We start from the raw sequence: 20,721 nt of genomic DNA, 5'->3' as shown, positions 1-20,721 counted from the left end.
TTTCAAAATTTCAGCAAAGTGAACATTACTTTTCCAAATGTTTCTTATGCAGTCTCCATTTACAAAATACTGGATAAAAATCTGCATTAATTGATTAGCTATAACAGCTGATTGACTTTACAAATATAATACCTATAAGGCTATCCAAATTATTAGAAACTAGCTACTCAGGATACAAGGTCTGTCCAGAAGGTATCCAGCCATGTTATATGAAAAATAGACGCATTTATTGAAGACACAAGATGCAAGAAACATTGGACATGGGACGATGATGTCTTAGTCCCCTTCAAAGTAGCCACCTTGAGACTTCACACGGTTCTCCCAGTCATTATCTGCTGCCTGATTGTATTCTCCTAAACCTCAGCAATGGTCTGAAATTTCTTCCCTTTCAAAGGTGATTTTAGTTTTGGAAAAGCCAGAAGTCGCAGGGTGCCAAATCTGGGCTGTAGAGGGGCTGAGTCACCTGTGTGATTTGATGTTTCACCAAAAAACTCTGCATGAGATGTGATGCATGAGCAGGCATGTTATCGTGATGAAGCTGCCAATCACCAGTGCCCATAGCTGAGACCTTCTGAAGCATCCACATAAGTTTCCACAGAGGAACGTTCAAGCTTAACACAAATTTGATGCAGATTCATTGCTCTCTTGATCAGTCATTTTAAATGTGACAGCCACACAGTATACATGCTCACTCAACAGCATCTACCACCCTGAGTAGTACAGTAAAGTCCTCATTGTTCACACATGCGCATTCCAGTCCACTCTCCTTGGCTGACAGGTTACATTAATGTCTCACAAATTGTTTTCATTATATTAACAATGGCTGGACTTTTTCCAGACAGACTTTGTATACCATCAGTGTTTTCCTATTCACCTCAAGGTTTTAAATTCTTACATTAATTATTTATCACATAATAGGATATAGATCACAATAGAGTTCCTAAAAAATAGAAAGATTCTATTTAAAATGTTTACCTCAATTTACCTTAAGAGCAAATAGAACTCTGATAAATTTCTAGTGAAGTGTAAAATGGCAGAAGCATTTTGAAAAATTCTCTTCAGCGGGTTTTTAAAGCTAAATCTCCATCTCTTTTGTGACACACCAATTCCATTCCTGGATACTTATAACCCAAAAGAAATAAAAACATGCTCACAAAAACATGGACAAGAATGTCCCTAGCAATCTTCTACAAAATAGGCAAAAACTGACAAATTGTGATCTATTCACATAAGAGAATGCTACTCTGCAATGAAAAAGGAAGAAATCACTGATATAAGCACCTATATGAATCTCAAAAATATTAGGTAGGTTGAGCAAAATAAGCCTACCACAAAAGAACATACAGGAGGGGAGACCCAGACAAAACTGGAATTCATTTATAAAAAATTGTGTATCTATTCCTATGTGTTTAATCTTCCATCACCTTCAAAGCACTCTCCATTTGATGCAATACACCTATCAAGATATTTTTCCCACTGCTCAAAACAGTTTTGAAGTTGTTGATTCAGATGCCTTTTAGTGCTTCTGTTGTTTTTCATTTCACCTCTTCTGTATCGGTGGAATGTTTCCCTTTGAGGACTTTTTTTTATCCGGGGAAATAAACCAAAAAAAATCTCCCAGGGCAAGATCAGGTGAATAGGGAGGGTGGGGCACAAGGTCATTGTGATTTTGGTCAAAAACTGAACACTCAGCGTGTTGTGGGCAGGTGTGCTTGTAAATCACCCATCATGAAATGGGCAAATGCACTGAGTCTTCAGAACAAAAATTCATGGAAGCTGAACGCAGCCTCTCACACCACCACCAGCTGGCACACTGATACAGATAGGTTCCTAATACACTCACCTAGCAGGGAAGCCTGTACCTCAAGGGGCCTGCCATCCATAAGATAATTCCAGTTTTTTGGGTCTGCCCTCTTACAGTGCTGTGTGAGTCCATTTACATGAAGCCCCAAAATGTGCAAATAATCGATGGCAATAGCATCAGAAGGTGACTAAGTTAAGGATAAGGAGAATGAATTGGCAGGAAGGTGAATAGATTCATCATTCCTGGAGTGATGAAAGCATTCCATGTCTTGTTTTACACAGCGGTTACATGGATATGTAGAACTGTAAAAACCTACCAAATTGAATACTTAATATCTTTGCATTTTATTGTACATAAATCACATTGCAATAAAACAAAATGTTTTGGCACATGCAGGCTCACGCAGGCGGGAGGCTGCTGCGGGCCAAATGATGACTGTGAATTGTGTTCTAGAGCTGGATCATCACTTGGCCCAATGTAAAGCCTTGCAGAGTCAGATTTTATTTACTGGGTTTCCAAGATGGCTGGAGAGTAACTGGAAGCTCTGTTCACCTGCTCCAAGACCCTGACGGGTCTTGCAGGTAAATCACAGAGCAATCAACTCCAAAATTCAGCTGAGTGTGAGAGGGTGCGAATGTGTGCGCAGACGAGTGCGTGAGAGCGTGAGAGTGCCTGCCTGCCTTGGAGGGCGCTCCACTCAGGCTCTCCTGTGGCAGAGCCACTGTCACCACCCAGCCCAGGGCATGTGGCTACGCAGATTTGGAGCGGGATTCCATGTGAGGAAATTACAATAACCTCATCGGGACGAAGCCGCTGGAGTGGCTTCAGGGCCCAGACCTGGCTGTGCCCTCCACCCTGGGCAGGGCTGCACACCACACCGCCACCAGGAGCCAGGGTCTGGGGGGCTGCCGTACTTGCCAGGAAGGGCACTGTCACCGTCACAGTCCTGGGCGCCTCTGGAACTGCAAATGGTACAGAGTCTGACTGAGGAGGCTGCAGTTCCACAGAGGAGCCAGGAGCACTGGGGGTGGAGAGAGGCGGAGAGAGGTGGCGGGGGCGGTGCTGCTGGCTACAGCGGCTGCAGTGGGAGTGCAGCAGCAGGAGCTCAAGGCTGAGCCTCACTGGAGGGAGCGGCACAAGGGCCTGCCACCATCTTGTGTCATAGTTGTGATGCTGGACTCTTCACTCCCCCACCCAGTCAGGATGACATGACACTTGAAAGAAGATGACGCCTACAGGATATAATTTATTGATCTGGGAGGAGGGGAGAGGCGTCCATGCGAGAGAGAAGTGTCAACAGGTGGCCTCCGGTACGTGCCCCAACTGGGGATCCAACCCACACTAGAAGCCCCCGCAAGGCAAAGGTGGCTGTGGTAGGGGTTGAGCCCCTTGGCCAGATAGGGGAAAGTTCCCACCAATGAATGGGCCAATAAAATAAAGGACCCAACTACAACAAGAAAGTCCACATAACCCACACAAGGGACAGTCCTAGAGCAGCCAGATCAGGAGATCAAGGAGCCTGCACCATGGGGGCTCTCTGCCCTGGGGGGAGACAAAAACCACTGGAGGCAAACATCACTGGAGACCAACCTACCATCTCTTTTTATTTTCCTGTAAAGGAGAATACCACAGGCCTTGTGTTTCCAGCTCCCCACTTTGGGCCCCAAAGAGGGGAGGGACAGGACTAGAATCGCCTCGAGTGGGAGGCACTGGAAGAGTTTTGGGGGAGCAGCTGTGGGATTTTCAGGGCTGGAAACACCTGAGCTCCACAGCAGTCATCTTTCTAAAGACCAAGCCCCGCCCAGGGGGGAATCAATTACCTTACCGCATGGGATATCATTCTCCCCACCCTCTGAAAATTTCTTTGTCACAACCTCTAAAATCCCATTTGCTCCACTCAGCATTTTTTTTGTTCTTTTTTCAGTTTTGCTCTGTCTTACTTGTTGGGCTTTTTTTCTCTTCCTTTTCTTCCATCCTGCATCTTGTTGAGGAGACAGCAACATAAACAGACTGAGGGGGTGCCAGAGACTGGCAGTAGGGCACAGCCAATCCACACACTACCCTGGGAAACAGACTGGTGCTTTGCCTTCATGGGAGAGCCACAGAAACGCCCTCCCAACATACAGCAAACCCAAAATCTGGCTCCTATTAGGGGCCCAGCCCTACCGAGTAGAGGGAAATAATCCCAGACAAACTCAGACTAGTGGCTTGGGGGTCGGGAAACATACCCACTATCTTCCGTGAAATCTGAAAGGCACTTGCCATGGGAAATCAAGGATCACAGTCCCCTGATTTCACTAGAAGCTCTCCCAGAAATAGTCAGGTCTGTGATTAGTCTAAGATTAAAAGCAGGCCAGCAAGCAGGGACAGGCAGAGGCAGATCCTGTGGTGACTTGGAACATTTGCTGGCACACCTCTGGACCCAGTACTGATACACCAGCTGTGGAGAGCACTTTGGCCCATTCTGGGAGCAGCCAAGCCCGCATGAATCAGCCACAAACTGTGGATCGCCTCTGGCTTTGAAAAGGAGCCAAGGGCCAGGCATGGAAAGCACCTGACACTAGCTTACACCAGACTCAAACACCTAATAGTATCCAAAGGGAAAACCAGAAGGCATGATCTAACCAGCGCTGACACAAATCCACTTGGTTCTTTTTCCATTATCTCAGTTATTTTTTCTTTTTCGTGGCCTTTTTATTTACCTTTTTATCTATTTTTTCTTTTTCTTTTATTTTTGGTGCTCTAATTTTTCTTTCATATTTCCTATTCTACTCTTATTTTTGATTACTCCTCTGTTCCCTTCTCTTCTATTATTTTTTTTACCTTTTCTGTGTTACTTTTTCTTGTTTCCCTCTTTGAATTCATTATGAGTAGTAGTTCTCCTCCCCTTTCTCCTCTCATAATCGTTTTTCTTTCATTTGGTTTTCTCATGTTCTTTTTTCCTTTTCCCCTTCCTCTGCTATTACATTGCACTTACCACTGTTATTATTCTTTGCTCTCTTGTGGTTCACATTGCTGTGGTATTCAGGCGGGGTTGCTTGGTTTGGTGCTGTTTTGCACTGTTTTGTTTTGTCCTGCAAACACCTAAACAACAGCGTACAACATGTGGTGGGGGTTGAGCCTCTTAGCCAATTAGAAGGAGGGGAGTTCCCACCAACAAATGGGCCAATAATAATCAGAACTGAAATCTAACAGGAGAGTTCACATAACCCACACAGAGGACATTCCTAGAGCACCCAGATCAGGAAATAAAGGAGCCTGCACCACTGGGTCCACAGAACTCCTAATACACTGGCCCCTCCACAAGGCTGAGAGTCAAAGCAAATCAATCTAATGCATGGAAATGAACACAAAGAGGCAACTAAAATTAAGAGACAAAGAAACAAGCCCCAAATGAAAGAAAAGTAGGAATCTCCAAGAAAGAGCTAAGTGAAATCAAGGCAAGCAATTTATTAGACATAAGAGTTCAAAGTAATGGGTATAAGGATGCTCAAGGAACTTAGAACTACAAGGAACCTAGTGGGACCTACATCAGAATGAAAAAGGACATAGAAACCTTGAATAACCACCAGTTGGAAATAAACAAGGCACTATCTGAATGAAGAGTACACTAGAAGGAATCAAAAGTAGGCTAGACAAAGCAAAGGATCTAAGCAGCAAGTTGGAAGACAAGGTAGAAGAAAACACACGGAGCAACAAAATGAGAAAAGACTCAAAAAGAATTAGGATAGTTTAAGGGAGCTTGGGGACAATATGAAATGTAACAATACTCACACCATAAGGATACCAGAAGGATAAGAGGAGCAAGGACTAGAAAACCTGTTTGAAAACATAATTGACAGAAAACTTTCCTAACTTGGTGAAGGAAAATGTCTCAAAAGTTCAGGAAGCACCCAGGGTCCCAATCAAGATGAACCCAAAAAAGGCCCACTCCAAGACTTACAATCAAAATGGCAAAATTTAAAGACAAAGAGAGAATCTTAAAGGCACCAAGGGAGAAACAGCTACTAACACACAAGAGAGCTCCAATAAGGCTTTAGCAGCTGATTTCTCAACAGAAACACTGCAAGCCAGAAGGCACTGGCACAAAATATTCCAAGTAATGAAAATCAAGACCTGCAACCAAGACTACTCTCTCCAACATGGCTCTCATTTAAAATGGGAGGGGAGATAAAAGCTTCCCAGACAAAAAAAGGCTAAAAGAGTACATCTCCAGCAAGACAGCAATGCAAAAGATGCTAAAGGGCCTGCTTTAAGAAGGAGAAGAAACAGAGAGAGAGAGAGAACAACACTGGTACAAAGGAAAAAAATGTCAATGATAAGTACCTATCAATAATTACTTTAATGTAAATGGATTAAATGCTTCAAACAAAAGATATAAGGTAGCTGAATAGATATGAAAACACAACTCACATATATGCTGTCTACAAAAGACCTACCTAAGAACAAAAGATTTATTTACACAGCCTGAAAGCAAAGGGATGGAAAATAATATTCCATGCAAATGGACATTGAAAAAAAGCTGGGGAAGCAATACTTACATCAGACAAAATAGGCTTCAAAACAAAGGCCATAAGAAGAGACAAAGAAGGTCACTAGATAACACTTAAGGTAGTAATCCAAAAAGAGAATATAACTTTTGTAAACATATATGCACCCATAATAGGTGCACCTAAATATATAAAGAAAATATTAGAGGACTTTAACACCCCACTGTCAACAATGCATAGATCTTCCAAAGAATCAACAGGAATGTTGTGGCATTGAACAACACTCCGGATCAAATAGACTTAATTGATATTTACAGACTATTTCACCCCAGAAAAGCAAAATATACATTTTTTTTCAAATGCACATGGATCATTTTCAAAGATACACCAATTGGTAAGACACAAAACAAACTTCGACAAATTCAAGAAAATTGAAATTATATCATGCACCTTCTCTGATCACAATGGATTGAAACTAGAAACCAACCTCAAGGAAAAAACTAAAAAGAATTCAAATACACAGAGACTGAATAACATCTTATTAAATAATGAATGGGTTAACAATGAGATCAAGGAAGAAACCAAAAAGTATCTGGAAACAACAAAAAAAAAACCAAACACACATCTACCCAAAGCCCTTGGGACATAGCAAAGGCAGTCCTCAGAGGAGAGTTCATAGCAATACAAGCCTACCTAAAAAAGATACAAAAATCTCAAAACAGCTTCTCTAAGAAAACATCTAAAAGAACTACAGGAACAACAACAAACGAAGCCCAGGGCAAGCAGAAGGAAGAAAATAATCAAGAGCAGAACAGAAGTAAATGGCATAGAGACTAAAAAAACAATTCAAAGGATCAATGAATCCAGGAGCTGGTTCTTTGAAAAGATAAACAAAATTGACAAACCTTTTACCAGACTCATCAAGAAAAAAAGCGAGGACCCAAATGAATAAAATCAGAAACGAAAAAGAAGAAGTTACAACTGATACTACAAGATTTTTCTTGTTGCTGCAGTAACTGGATTGTAAGAAATTACTACAAACAACTATATGGCAAGAAATTAGACAATATGGTAAAATGGACAAATTTCTAGAAACATACAAGTTTCCAAAACTGAATCAAGAAGAAGCAGAAAGCCTGAATAGACCTATAACAACTGCTGAAATTGAAGCAGTAATCACAAAACTCCATCACACAAAAGTCCTGGACCAATGGCTTCGCAGGGGAATTTTACCAAACATTTGAAGAACTCCTACTATGCTTCTCAAAATAGTTCAAAAAATTCAAGAAGAGGGGAGACTCTCACACTCTTTTACAAGGCCAGTATTATCCTGCTTCCAAAACCACGTAAAGACACAACAAAGAAAGAAAACTACAAGCCACTATCTCTGAAGAATATAGATGCTAGAAACCTCAACAAATATTCGCAATCCGGTTCCAGCAATATATTAAAAAGATCATACACCACAGTCAAGTGGGATTCATCCCAGGGATACAGGGATGGTACAATATTCACAAATCAATAAACCTAATACACCACATAAACAAAATGAAGGACAAAAATCACATAATCATATCAATCGGTTGCGTGGAAGCATTTGATAAAATCCAGCACCCATTTATGATAAAAACACTCAGCAAAGTAGGAATAGAGTGAGCATACCTCAACATAATAAAGGCCATATATGAGAGACAAATGCCAATATCATACTCAAGAGGCAAAAACTAAAAGCTTTCCCCTTAAAATCAGGGACAAAACAACAGTGTCTGCTTTCACCACTCCTATTCAACATAGTCCTGGAAGTTCTAGCCACAGAGATCAGACAAGTAAGAGAAATAAAATGCATGTAAATTGGAAAGGAAGAAGTAAAATAGTCATTATTTGCACATGACATGATACTGTACATAGAAAGCCCTATAGCCTCCACCAAAAACTACCTGACCTAATGAGTGAATTTGGCAAAACAGCAGGATACAAATTCAACACTCAGAAATCCAGGGTATTTTTATACACGAACAATGAAATGTCAGAAAGAGAAATGGGGGGGGGGGCGGAATCCCAGTTATTGCACCAACAAGAAAAATAAAGTACCTAGGAATAAACTTAACCCAGGAGGTAAAAGACCTGTACTTGGAGAACTATAGAACACTGAAAAAAGAAACTAAGGAAGATAAAAATAAATGGAAGCATATACCACATTCACGGACTGGAAGATAAATATCATTAAAATGTCCACATTACCCAAAGCAATCTATAGATTCACTGCAATTCCTATTAAAACAATGATATATTTCAGAGATCAAGAATAAATATTCCAAAACTATATGGAACCAAAAAAGACCCTGACAAGCATCATCAATCTTAAGAATGAAGAACAAAGTTAAAGGGATCACAATAACTGATAACAAACTATACTACAAGGCCACTGTAATCAAAATAGTCTGGTACTGGCATAAGAAAAGATACAGAGATCAATGGAACAGAATAGAGAACCCAGAAAGAAACACGTGGTTAATTGATATTTGACAAAGGGGGCATGGGCATGCAATGGAGTAAAAATAACCTCTTCAATAAATGGTGCTAGAAAGTCTGGAATGGCATATGCAAAAAAACAAAGCTAGACCACCAATTTATACCATAGAGCAGAACAAACTCAAAATGGATAAAAGTCAAATATAAGTCATGACACCATAAATGTCCTGGAGGAAAACACAGGCAGGAAAATTTCAGATATCCCACATTTTTGAATATATATGTCCCAGGGCAAGGGAAATAAAGGAAAAAATAAGCAAATGGAACTATATCAAATTAAAAAGCTTCTACACGGCTAAAGAAGCCATCATCAAAATGAAAACAGGACTGACCATGTGGATGAACATATTTGCCAATGATATATCAGAAAAAGGTTTGATCCAAAATACATAAAGAACTCATCCAGAGATTAACAGCTGAAGGAGATAGCCACAGACAGTAGATTCCTGGAAGTTTTGAACAGACTGCCTAAGATCAGACAGGGATAACATCTGACATCATCAGAGGCAGATCCAGAAACTAAAAACACTAGTCTCCTACCACAGAAGTTCACATCACAAAGTCAGGAAATCAAGACAGATCAACTTAAGAAGCAGAAGCAAAAAAGAAGAGTCTCACAAATAATGGGAAGACAAAGAAATACCCCCCACTCAAAGGGAAAGGAGGAATCACAGAAAGAAAACTAAATAAAATAGAGGCAAGTAAACTATCAGATATTGAGTTCCAAACAACAGTTGTAAGGAAGCTCAATAAGCTCAGTGAGCTCAGAGAGAATTACAAAAAACTATAGGGAAACTATGAGGAACTTACTGCAAACTATATCAGCATGAAAAAGGACATAGAAACTATCAATATGAGACAAGAGGAAATGAAGAATTACAATTTCTGAATTGAAGAACACAGTAGAAAGAATCAAAAGCAGGCTCGATGAAGCTGAGGACCGACTTAGCGAGCTGGAGGACGAGGTAGAAAAAAGCTCCCAGAAAGAGCAAGAAAATGAAAAGAGTCAAAAAGAATGAAGAGGCATTTAGGGAAATACAGGACAACCTGCAACATAATAATATCAGTATACTAGGGATACCAGAAGGAGAAGAGGATGAGGAAGGGATAGAGAACCTGTTTGAAAAAATAATGATGGAAGACTTCCCTATCTGGAGGAGAGAAAAAGTCACACAAGTCCAGGAAGCACAGGGGGTCCCATTCAAGAGGGACCCAATGAGGCCCACTCCAAGACACATCATCATTAAAATGGCAAATAGCAAAGACAAACAGAGAATCCTAAAAGCAGCAAGGGAGAAACAGGTAGTAACATATGAGGGAGCCCCAGTACAGCTGGCAGCTGACTTCTCAACAGAAACACTGCAAGCCAGAAGGGAGTGGCAAGAAATATTCCAAGTCATGAAAAGCAAAGGCCTGCAACCAAGACTGCTCTCCTCAGCAAGGCTTTCAATTAAATGTAAGGCAAAATAAGGAATTTCCCAGACAAAAGATGGCTAAAAGAATACACCTCCACCAAACAAGCACTACAAAATATGCTAAGGGGACTGCTTTAAGATGAATAAAAAGAGTCTACGAATACTCAGTTCCTTTCACAGCTGCCAATACTTGATATTACCAATATTTTTTAATATGTATTAATCTGATTATGACAATGATGTGTTATTTTAATTGTTCCTTTACTATTTGTTGAAACTAAACCTGTTTTTGTATATTTCTTGCCTATTTCTATTATTTTTAAAAAGCTTAAAATGAGAGTTTGGTATTCTTTATCCATTTTTTGATTAAATGTTTGTAAAATTTTTTCCCTAAAAAAACCATTAACCCTTTCTTAGATGTGTTGCAAATACTTTCCTATTCTATTACTTGTCCTTTAACTTTTTTTATATATATATTACTGCACAGTCTTAAATGTTTAATATAGTCGTATTGTCAATATTTTACTTTATAGCCTCTGGGTTTAAATATTTTACTTTATGGTAAGAAAAATATCAGTTTGTATTTTCTCCCAAAACTCCTTAGATTCTAAATATTAATTTTTAACTCACCTATTTCTTCTATAATGTGTGAAATAGGGCTCTATATTTGTTTTATTTCAAGTAATAGTGGCCCATGAACCTTACTTGTTGAATAAGCCTTACTTTCCCAATTGATGTGAAATATCAACTTAATCATATATTGCATTGTTAGACAGATATATACGTTTGTCTCTAGAATGCTCATTATATTTCATTGATCTAATTGATTATTTTGGGGCTGGTGTCATGGTGGTTTAATTGCTGAGACTTTATAATGGTTTTAAATTTTTTAATATTTTATAATTAACTGACATTTAAAAAAATAAATACAGTATGCATGAAAGAAAGAAAAGAAAGAAAGAAAGAAAGAAAGAAAGAAAGAAAGAAAGAAAGAAAGAAAGAAAGAAAGAAAAGAAGGAGAGAGAGATGGATCTCCAACCTTTTGCAACAACATGGATGGAACTGGAGAATAATATTAAACTAATTGAAATAAGCCAGTTGATGAAAGACAAATACCATATGATCTCACCTATACAAAATATGCTAAGGGGACTCTATTCAACAAAATAAACTAACAAACAAAATAAACCACAGGCACGGAAACATGGAGCAGACTGGAAGTGACCAGAGGGGATGGGGAAAGAGGACAATGGTGGAAAGAAGGGGAAGGGACTAGACAAAGAACATGTATGAGTGACCCATGGACATGGACATGGACAAGAGAGTGGGAATTGACTGTGGCAGTGGGGAGTGAGGGTGGGATGGGTGGAGGGGGTAAAAATTGAGACAACTGTAATAGAATATACATGATTTAAAAATTTAAAAAAAAAAACCTCATCCGACTCAACACTAGGAAAACAAACAATTCCATTTAAAAAAGGGCATAGGAAAGGGGCAAGTAGTGGGGAGAAAACAGAAACAGCTGTACTTGTACAACAATTAAAAAAAAAGTGGGCAAAAGGCTGAATAGATACTTCTCCAAGGAGGACATACGAGGACCCATAGACCTATGAAAAGATGCTCAACATCACTAGCCATCAGATAGATGCAAATTAAAACCACAATGAGAAACCATCCCACACGGGTCAGAATGACCATCATTAATAAATCAACAAACATCAAGTGCTGGTGAGAATGTGGAGAAAAGGGGACCCTAGTGCACTGCTGGTGGGAATACAGACTGGTGCTGCCACTGTGGAAAACAGTATAGAATTTCCTTAAAAAACTAAAAATGGAACTACCTTTTGACTCAGCAATTCTGCTGCTAGGAATGTACCCTCAGAATCCCAAATCACCAGTTCAAATGAACTTATGCACCTCTATGTTCATAGCAGCACTATTTACTATAGCTAAGTGCTGGAAACAGCCTAAGTGCCCATCAGTAGATGAATGGATCAAAAAACTGTGGTACATTTACAGAATGGAATACTACGCTGCAGAGAGAAAGAAGGAACTCCTACCTTCTGTGACAAAACGGATGGAACTGGAGAGTATTACGCTAAGTGAAATAAGCCAGGTGGTGAAAGATAGATACCATATGATCTTACCTGTAAGAGGAATCTAATACAAAATAAACAAGCAAAACAGAATCGGGACATGGAAACAGAGACCAGACAGACAGATGCCAGAGGAAAGGGGAGAGGGAGAGGGGAGGAATCGTAGATAAAAGAGGTAGGGACTAGTCAAAGAACATGTATGAATGACCCATGAACATGGACAGTGGTGTGGGACGGGCTGTGGGAGTAGGGGTTGGGGGAAACAGGAGGCTGGGCAGAGGAAGGCAAAGGGGAAAATTGGGACAACTGAAATAGAATAAACAGGGACTTCTTTAATAAATATTTTTAAGCTTAACTATTCAAGGAAAAGAATGATTTGCCAAAGCAATGTGTCCTGGATCAAAATATACTTTAAAACAGAACAAATCATTTGATGTTAAAATTTTGATCACAGCTGATAATCAGTCACAGATGAGTTTTTACAGAATCATGATTTCAAGCTAAAAGGAGCATGACTGAACACCACAGTTTTCCTTACACAGTCATCTCAGTGCAGACCTGATGTCACAGCATTAATATTCCCTCCTTCACTGTCATAAATGTGCTAAGTTAGATTAAGACCTAAACAGACACATTAGCTGTAAGGGCATTTACTGTTATTTAGTACAAAGAGCTCATTCATGTTCTCATTCAACCCACATTTACTAAGCATCTACTATGTAGATGACCACAGTCCCCATGTTCTCAAAAAATTCACATTTTTTCCCATAATCAAAATATAAATGGTTAGGTGGATTTTCCCTAAACATAAAATATACACCTGAGAACAAACTAAATATGAGGGAAAAAATGAGAATTTTTTCTACAAGGTAAATATAAAGCAAACTTACAGAAAAAAATTTTTGAACTGTAGAAAACAAAAATATAAAGATATTCACAAATATAAAGAAAACCTTTACCTGCTGCCCTGTAAAGTATTTTAGGTTCAAAAAATATACAAGGATTTTTATCCTCTATGCATGACAAAAGAAGTCCCTTGGCCTGGAAAGGGCTTCTGGGTACAACCACCTGCAAAAACAGATTTTTTTAAAGACAATTTTAGTGAAAATGTATCCCTGTAAACTCACTTATAAGAAGGATTGATATTTAAATAACTAATTGTTACTAATTTAAAATAGAAATCTGGCATTTTTAGCCTAACTACCATTATTATAAAAATTTGCATTCTGTCCCAAGAAATTCATCTTGTTCAACATTTATTAGATGCCTATCATATTGTGATGACTAAAGCTGCTCTTCTCTTAAGGAGCTAAACGTGTGTGTGTGTGTGTGTGTGTGTGTGTGTGTGCGCGCGCGCGCGCGTGCATATTTATATATACACATACATCTATATGTATATATAAAACACATATACATATATAAAAGGATTCTGCAAATAACATTCACCAAAACAAAAAAGTAAAGTTGTCAATTTCTAAAAGTTGTATTTATCTCTAAATAAATATTTTCTACTAATACTCTACTGCTAATTTCAAAGGGCGTGCAACTCTCTTCTCCAGTTTTAAATATCAAAATCTCCTGTCCATGAACAACACGATTTCCTATGTGAAAAAGTAGTCCACTGAACTTTCTGATCCGGGCACTGTAATGTCTAGTTATTACAAAGCTAAAAGTGTGGATACTGGACACTTCCCGTTGACAAGGAAAGGGCTCCAGGAACTTCTTGGCAATGAGGTTGATAATGAGGAAGAGGACAATGACAGTAGGTAGCACACGTGTTAACTGGACCAAGAACTCTAGTGGACTAATTCATCTACTGTTCACAGCAACCCGACAAGGTAGCTATTATTATTTGCCCCAACTTAGAACTGCAGCTTAAGCTTAAAGAGAAATCAAATAACTCACCCGAGGTTATGTCACTTTGCTAGACCAGGGATTCTCACCCAGCTCTGACTAACACCACAGCTCAAGCTCTTAACTTCTATACCATTTTGCCTCAAATTATTGTTCAAACTTGTATCTAATTTTTAATTATTGTTAAATAACTGCATAAAGTCAAGAGTTACATAAGAAGAGTTACCATTAAAATAAACCTGAATTTATCACAAAGGCTCAAATAAGGTTCCTTGAATCAAGCTGTTTGGCTTTCAAAATAATTTTCACACCATTTCTATTGAAGGATTTTTATGTAAAAAATAAAGCACAGCTCAACTCTCATTATTTCATTTTCTGTAAATAGACTGTTGAACACACTGCTTACTTTTCTTCACCTGCTTCCTTCATGTATTTAGCATTTTGTACTACATGCATATTTTCATTTGGGACTTAAAAAAAGAAAAAGAGGGAGGAGTAGAGAAGGTAGGACATTGAGACAAAAGATCTGTTCTTAAAAATACTGGGTGACATCATAAACATTAAGTATAAATCAATGTTGAGCTCAGGCACAAAAATAACTGCTGCCTCAAATGTGGCTTTTGTCCCCCCAAAATTTACCACTTCCAGCTTACATTGAAAAATTATGCAACCTGTATTCAACTAATAAAACTTTATAACTTTGTTCTAGTAGGAAAAATAAAAATAAAAATAAAACATAAACACATCCACAACCAGTTTATGTTATCAAAAAAAAAAAAACAAACAGACACACAGCCCTGGGTGGACATATTTATGCATTTTTATAGTGATTCCCTGGAAAGCTCTTCAGTAAATTGAACTAGAAAAGAAGATAATATAAAAAATTAAAACTTAAAATATGCAAAATGTTTTTTATTAAAAGACCTAAGCTTGTAGAAACCTAAGACTGTTGTGGAAGGCTATAAAAGAAATATACTTCAAAATTCATTGTTTGAACAAACATTACCTTACCTGGACTGAAAAGCACACAGAGGTTTCTTAGTCTATTTAAAAAAAAAAAAATAGACTAAAAGCAAAAGTCTTATCCCTCTGACTATGAATTAAACAGTGGATTTATTAATTTACCCCAGAATCCGTTAAATGAACCTAGAGCTTTGAAAGAGGGAAAAGACAAACCAACTATGTTCTCAGTCTTATTCTTTGAAGCCTGAAATTAATATCAGGGTCAAACCAGGTGCTACTTCAAAATCAGTATTTTATAAACATGAACAATGGATTAATGGATCTAAAAAAATACTAAGCTCTCTTTTAAAAATAACTGTGTATATAAATTCGAAAAATCCTGTTTGCTTTCCTCTAGATAAGCATATTAGTTAATATTAATACTGTAGAATGAACCAAAATGGAAACATCAAATGGAGATCAAATAAAGTACATAAACAAAGATACCTTGATTCCCGGACAGTGGGCAAAAAAAGCTTCAGGACTCTGAGAATGATAGAGAGCCCCATGGCCGACGCAGCCCCAGGGGCAACGGATGGTGAGGTTTCCACAATTAAAAAGATCTCCAGAGCGATATCGATACTTGGCAGCTTCATTAACAATCTGAGGAGGGAAAAGAGAAGGGACACATCACAAGAAGAACTTTAGTCCCATTCACTTTCTTGAACCATTTTATTAGTTCTTTAAAAATCCATGCCCTTAACAACATAACTTGTAATGCCCCTACTCAAAGATAACAAAAAGTTGCTAAGGTCTTAGTAGAATGAAGCAGATAAAGTTAGTAGAAGCCTGGGGGCAAAACTTCAGTACTTCATGGACTTTACCTTAGAAATGATCAATTATAGTAAAATGCGATCTTCCTACCTGATCAAAAGCAGGGAAAATATAATCTGCAAATTGAATTTCTGCAATGGCAGTAGCACCAGTGACTGCAATTCCAATCCCAAATCCAACAATTCCTTGTTCACACAATGGGGTATTAAAAACTCTGTCTTTTCCTAAAACAAAGAAAATAAAGTCATCTTATAATGACAAATCAGAGTAATGGAATGCACAATACAACTGTAAAGTAAATGAGCTGGTAATGGTGAGATGGGGGGAGAGGCATGAAACAGGTCAAAGAAATAGAAAATAACTACTATGGTGGCTGGTTTGATTGCAAACAGTGATTTTATTAACTGTGAGTAATCTAAATGTTACAATTAAAAGACAGATTGTCACAATGGGATTAAAAAGAAAAAGCAAAATCCAACTACTTTAAAGAAAATAAACAATAAAGAAATCAGAAAGTTATAAGTAAAAAGGAAAAAGAATATAATGAAAAGCCAATTCAAAGAAAGCTGTCACTAAATTAACAGCAGACAAAGAAGACGTTAAAGGAAAAGGCATTACCCAAGATCAAAAAGGAAAATTCATTCTCTAAAGGGTTAAATTGACAAGGAAGAAAAAATTCTAAACTCATGCAACAACATGGGCTCCAAATAAATAAAAAGAAATAACAGAATTAAAAAGAAATGGATAAATCCCCAAAATAGTGGAAAATTTTAATGTACCAATCTCTTAGTAACTGACAGATAAAGCTTACCAAAATAAAAAAGTAAAAATTATGTAAGATTTGAACACCATTAACAAACATGACTAAATTGGAAGGTACTACATAACAGCTAGGAATATAAATCTTTTAAAGGTATACAGAGAACACTGGTATCTCTGGACCACAGACTAGGTTATAAATCTAATCTCAACAAATTTTGAAGAAATAAAAGCATATAGAGTATGTTCTCTGACCATGGTAGAATGAGCTAGAAATTAATAAGAAAAGGATAATTAGAAAATCCTTATGTTGAAAAAATTTAAATCTATGTCTAAATAACTCAGGACTCGAAGAAACAATGAAAATTAGAAAAGTATTTTGATCTATATGATAATGAAAACTCTATGTATCCCAACTTAGTGAGGTTCCGATTTCAATAATGGCAGAGTACTCCTACCACATCTAATGATTATGAACCTGAACAAAAAATAACAAAAAACTACTTAAAGGCATCGGAGAGGCAAAAATAGGCCTAAAATGAAAAAGATTGGACCCTTAGAAGAAATGAATCACAATGGATGAGTATAACATTTACAAGACATATCCCCTAAGGGGACTCTCCAGTCTCTGTGACAGGAGACAGCTAAAATTCAGATACAAAGACATAGTCTGATTGGCCTGAGATGTCAGAGAGAACGAGTCTGGAGCTGTCAGTGGCCGGAAATTGAGAAACTAACTTCCTAAAACAAAAGAAGGACACTACATGGGGGTGCCCCGAAATCTGTGCATTAACTCTGTCTAAATTCTCAGTTGACCCCTGCGCCTGCAGGAGACTCCTACAGCCCAGCAGGTAACAGCCAGAAGCTCAAAGAACTGAGCATAGATTTTAGCTCTGCCTACTAGAAAGGAGACAGAATTTGGAGTCTGAGATTCTTTAAATTAAAGGAGCTTGATAAACAATTTAGGCTTTCCATTGAAAACACAAGGTATGACGTTATTAGCATATAACTAAATTCTCATGAAATTTTACCACCTCTCAACTAATATTAGCATTTCATGAAAAGTTCTAATTTCAGGGACATGGATAGATTGACACAAGCAATAACCACGGTCTGGCCAGCAGATCAAAGTTTGGGGACAGATCTGGGATTCATATTTCAGTTCTATAATCCAGGGATTTGGTACATAGAATTTACTTTCACCTCAATCAGTCCTTTTGAATATGAACCACAAATAGGGCAGGTGCTAGGAAATGCCAACTAGACACATCCTACAGTTTGTACTCTAAAAGCAGCTGCAAAAACTTAAAGCATGATTCATAGTCATCACGATCTGTGACTACCTTCTGATTGTGACCCCTATCCCTCATCAGCTCCCTATTTGACTGCGAGTTGTTTGATAATTTCTGCAAATCTATGATTCTGTTGAATTAAGAACAATTCACTGGTAGAAAATGAAAAAAGATTCCAGCTGCCACCTGTGGAATCCACACCCGTGGAAATACCTGAACCACCTGAACCAGAGAAACAGTGTTCTTATTTATTCCTTGCTGCTTCCAGTTCCCTGGATTCAGATATTTTTTTTTTAATCTCAGTAAATAAAGCCTTTTTTGTTTCCAGAAGGCAGAATTCTTACTCTAAAAAGTGCTTAGTTTGAGAAAATAGTTTAACTCTCTTCATGTCTCTATGATGAAGCAAAGTAACTGCTTCAACATGAATTAAATATTAAAAATCTGTTTCTCTTTTCTCCAAACAGGTAATGATTGAGGGTAAGAGCACACATAAAATGTACAATACTGATGACTTCCTCCATAACAATGCAATTAACCTAATGTCCAGTTCATACAGTAGCCCAATGGGTAAATTAATAATATATACAGTAATTGCATGTGGGTTTAAGTGTCATCTCCACAAATTACTGAACTCCTAAGGCTCAATCTCTATCTGTAACAGAAGAATCATGATACTGAAAAGATTGAAAAGTCATACCTATTCAAACATTTACAAATTACCTAACTGGTACAGACACTAATTCTAGATGCAGAGAATACAGCAGAAAAAAAAAATGCTATCCTTATGGAACTTGTATTTCGGTCAGAAAAAGACAAAAACAAAATAAATGAATAAAATATATAGTATAGTAAATGATGACAAGTGCTATGGAGAAGAATAAAGCACGGAGTAGGTGCTTGAGGGAGCAGGTGGGAAGCAGGTGGGACTACTGCGATTTTAAATAGGAAGATAGGAGAAGCACCATTGAGAGGTGACATTTAAAGGAAGGGTTAAAGGAATTGAGGAAGTTACCATGCATACATCCAAGGAAATATGTGCCAGGCAGAAGGACCATCTAGTACAAAGGTCCTGGGGGTATGAGCATGTTTAGCACATCAGGGGAAAGGCAAGAAGTTCAGAATGTCTGGCCTGGTGTAAGAGAAATAGTGATAGGATATGAAGTTGAAGAATTAAGAAGATGGAATGGGAAGATGGAACTAATCAGACAGGACCTTGTAGGTCACCGTAAGTGCTCTATTACTGTAAGAATGAGTAAAGTAAATGACTTGAGAGGAAGCCAATGAGCAAATCATGCCATTCTCTAAAATTGCATTTCAACAGGATCCCTCCGGCTGGTATTTGGTGAATAGCCTATAAATAGGACAGGGTGGACATGGCAAGATTGATTACAGGATATTGTGATGATCCCAGTAAGAGATGATGAAACATAATTACAGAAAAGGTGTGAGACTGGACATAGTCTAAAGATAGAGTCAAAAGGATTTGTTGATGAGATGAATGTGGAGTATGAGTCAGAGAAATGCTAACGATGATTCAAAGGCTTTTTCCCTGAGCAACTTGAAGGAGAGTATTGCCATTAACAAAAAAAGTAAAAACCATAAAGAAGCATGTTGAAATATCACAAGTTCAGTTTTAGAGAGAAGTTTGAGATGCCTTCAGACATTAAGATAAAGGTATTAATTTGACAGTTGGACAGTCTTAAACCATAAAGATGACATTAAAAAACATGGGACTAGAGCCCTGGCCACCGTGGCCCAGTTGGTGAGGCATGATCCCGTGGATTGAAAAGTTGCGGGTTGGATTCCAAGTTGGTACACCTACCTGGGTTGCAGGTTTGATCCCTGGTCAGGGCACATATGAGAGGGCACCCACTCTCACATCCATGTCTCTTTCTCTTTTTCTACCCCTAGCCTCCTTCCTCTCTCTAAAAGCAATGAAAAAATGTGTCCTCAGGTGAGAATTAAAAAACAAAACAAAACAAAACAAAAAAAACCCACATGGGACTAAATGAGATTACCAAGTAAATTTAAATGAGTACATAGAGAAAAAAAATCCAATGTTACAAAGAGGTAAGAAACAAATAAGCAAAGTTGAGAAGGGGGAAAAAAAAAAACACAAGAGTCTGCAGAAAAACTAGGAGAATGTGCTGGCCTAGAACCAAATGAAGCAAATGTTTCTAAAAGAGAGTGTTATTAACTTATGCTGTATGCTATCAATAGAAAGTGAGATGAAGACTGAAATGTTTAATTGGTGGCCCTAACATAAGTGTCTCAAAGTTAGAAAAAGAAAACAAAAAACTCAGGAGGGAATGGGAGAAGAGAAATTGAAGACCATTAGTAATGACAATTATTTGTAGAAAGTTTGCTATAAAGGAGAGAAAAAAAGAAAGGAGCAATAACTAGCTAAAGGAGAATATGGGACCAATAGAAGTATTTTTTTAAAGGAATATTTATTTATTTTTAAAAGTGTTTATTTATTTATTTTTAGAGAGAGGGGTCAAGAGAAAGAGAGGGAGAGAAACATCAATGTGTGATTGCCTCTCGCGTGCCCCCTACTGGGGACCTGGCCTGCAACCCATGCATGTGCCCTGACTGGGAACTGAACTAGAGACCCTTTGTCACAGACTGACACTCAATCCACTGAGCCACACCAACCAGGGGGAAGGATTTTTTTAATGATAAAAGAAATAATATATATGCCAG

At 38.1% G+C, this 20,721-nt stretch overlaps 1 protein-coding gene across 2 annotated transcripts in view; it reads right to left on the bottom strand.

The window, feature by feature from the left end:
* The window catches only part of BCKDHB (branched chain keto acid dehydrogenase E1 subunit beta), a 195,346-nt gene that overhangs the window by 138,195 nt on the left and 36,430 nt on the right, over positions 1 to 20,721 (bottom strand). For both annotated transcript variants that reach the window (XM_054569652.1, XM_054569653.1), the window contains exons 4-6: positions 16,058 to 16,191; positions 15,641 to 15,796; positions 13,297 to 13,405 (exon numbers count right to left, since the gene is read on the bottom strand). In XM_054569652.1, coding sequence (XP_054425627.1) covers positions 13,297 to 13,405; positions 15,641 to 15,796; positions 16,058 to 16,191 — 399 coding nt within the window. The remainder of the gene's footprint in view (positions 1 to 13,296; positions 13,406 to 15,640; positions 15,797 to 16,057; positions 16,192 to 20,721) is intronic.

The sequence above is a fragment of the Pteronotus mesoamericanus genome, unplaced genomic scaffold (assembly GCF_021234165.1).
Source record: "Pteronotus mesoamericanus isolate MK-2021 breed Mesoamerican mustached bat unplaced genomic scaffold, CSHL_Meso_final contig_20, whole genome shotgun sequence".
Lineage (NCBI taxonomy): Eukaryota > Metazoa > Chordata > Mammalia > Chiroptera > Mormoopidae > Pteronotus > Pteronotus mesoamericanus.
Note: the sequence above shows the minus strand (reverse complement) of the source record. Positions and strands in the feature narration are given on the sequence as shown.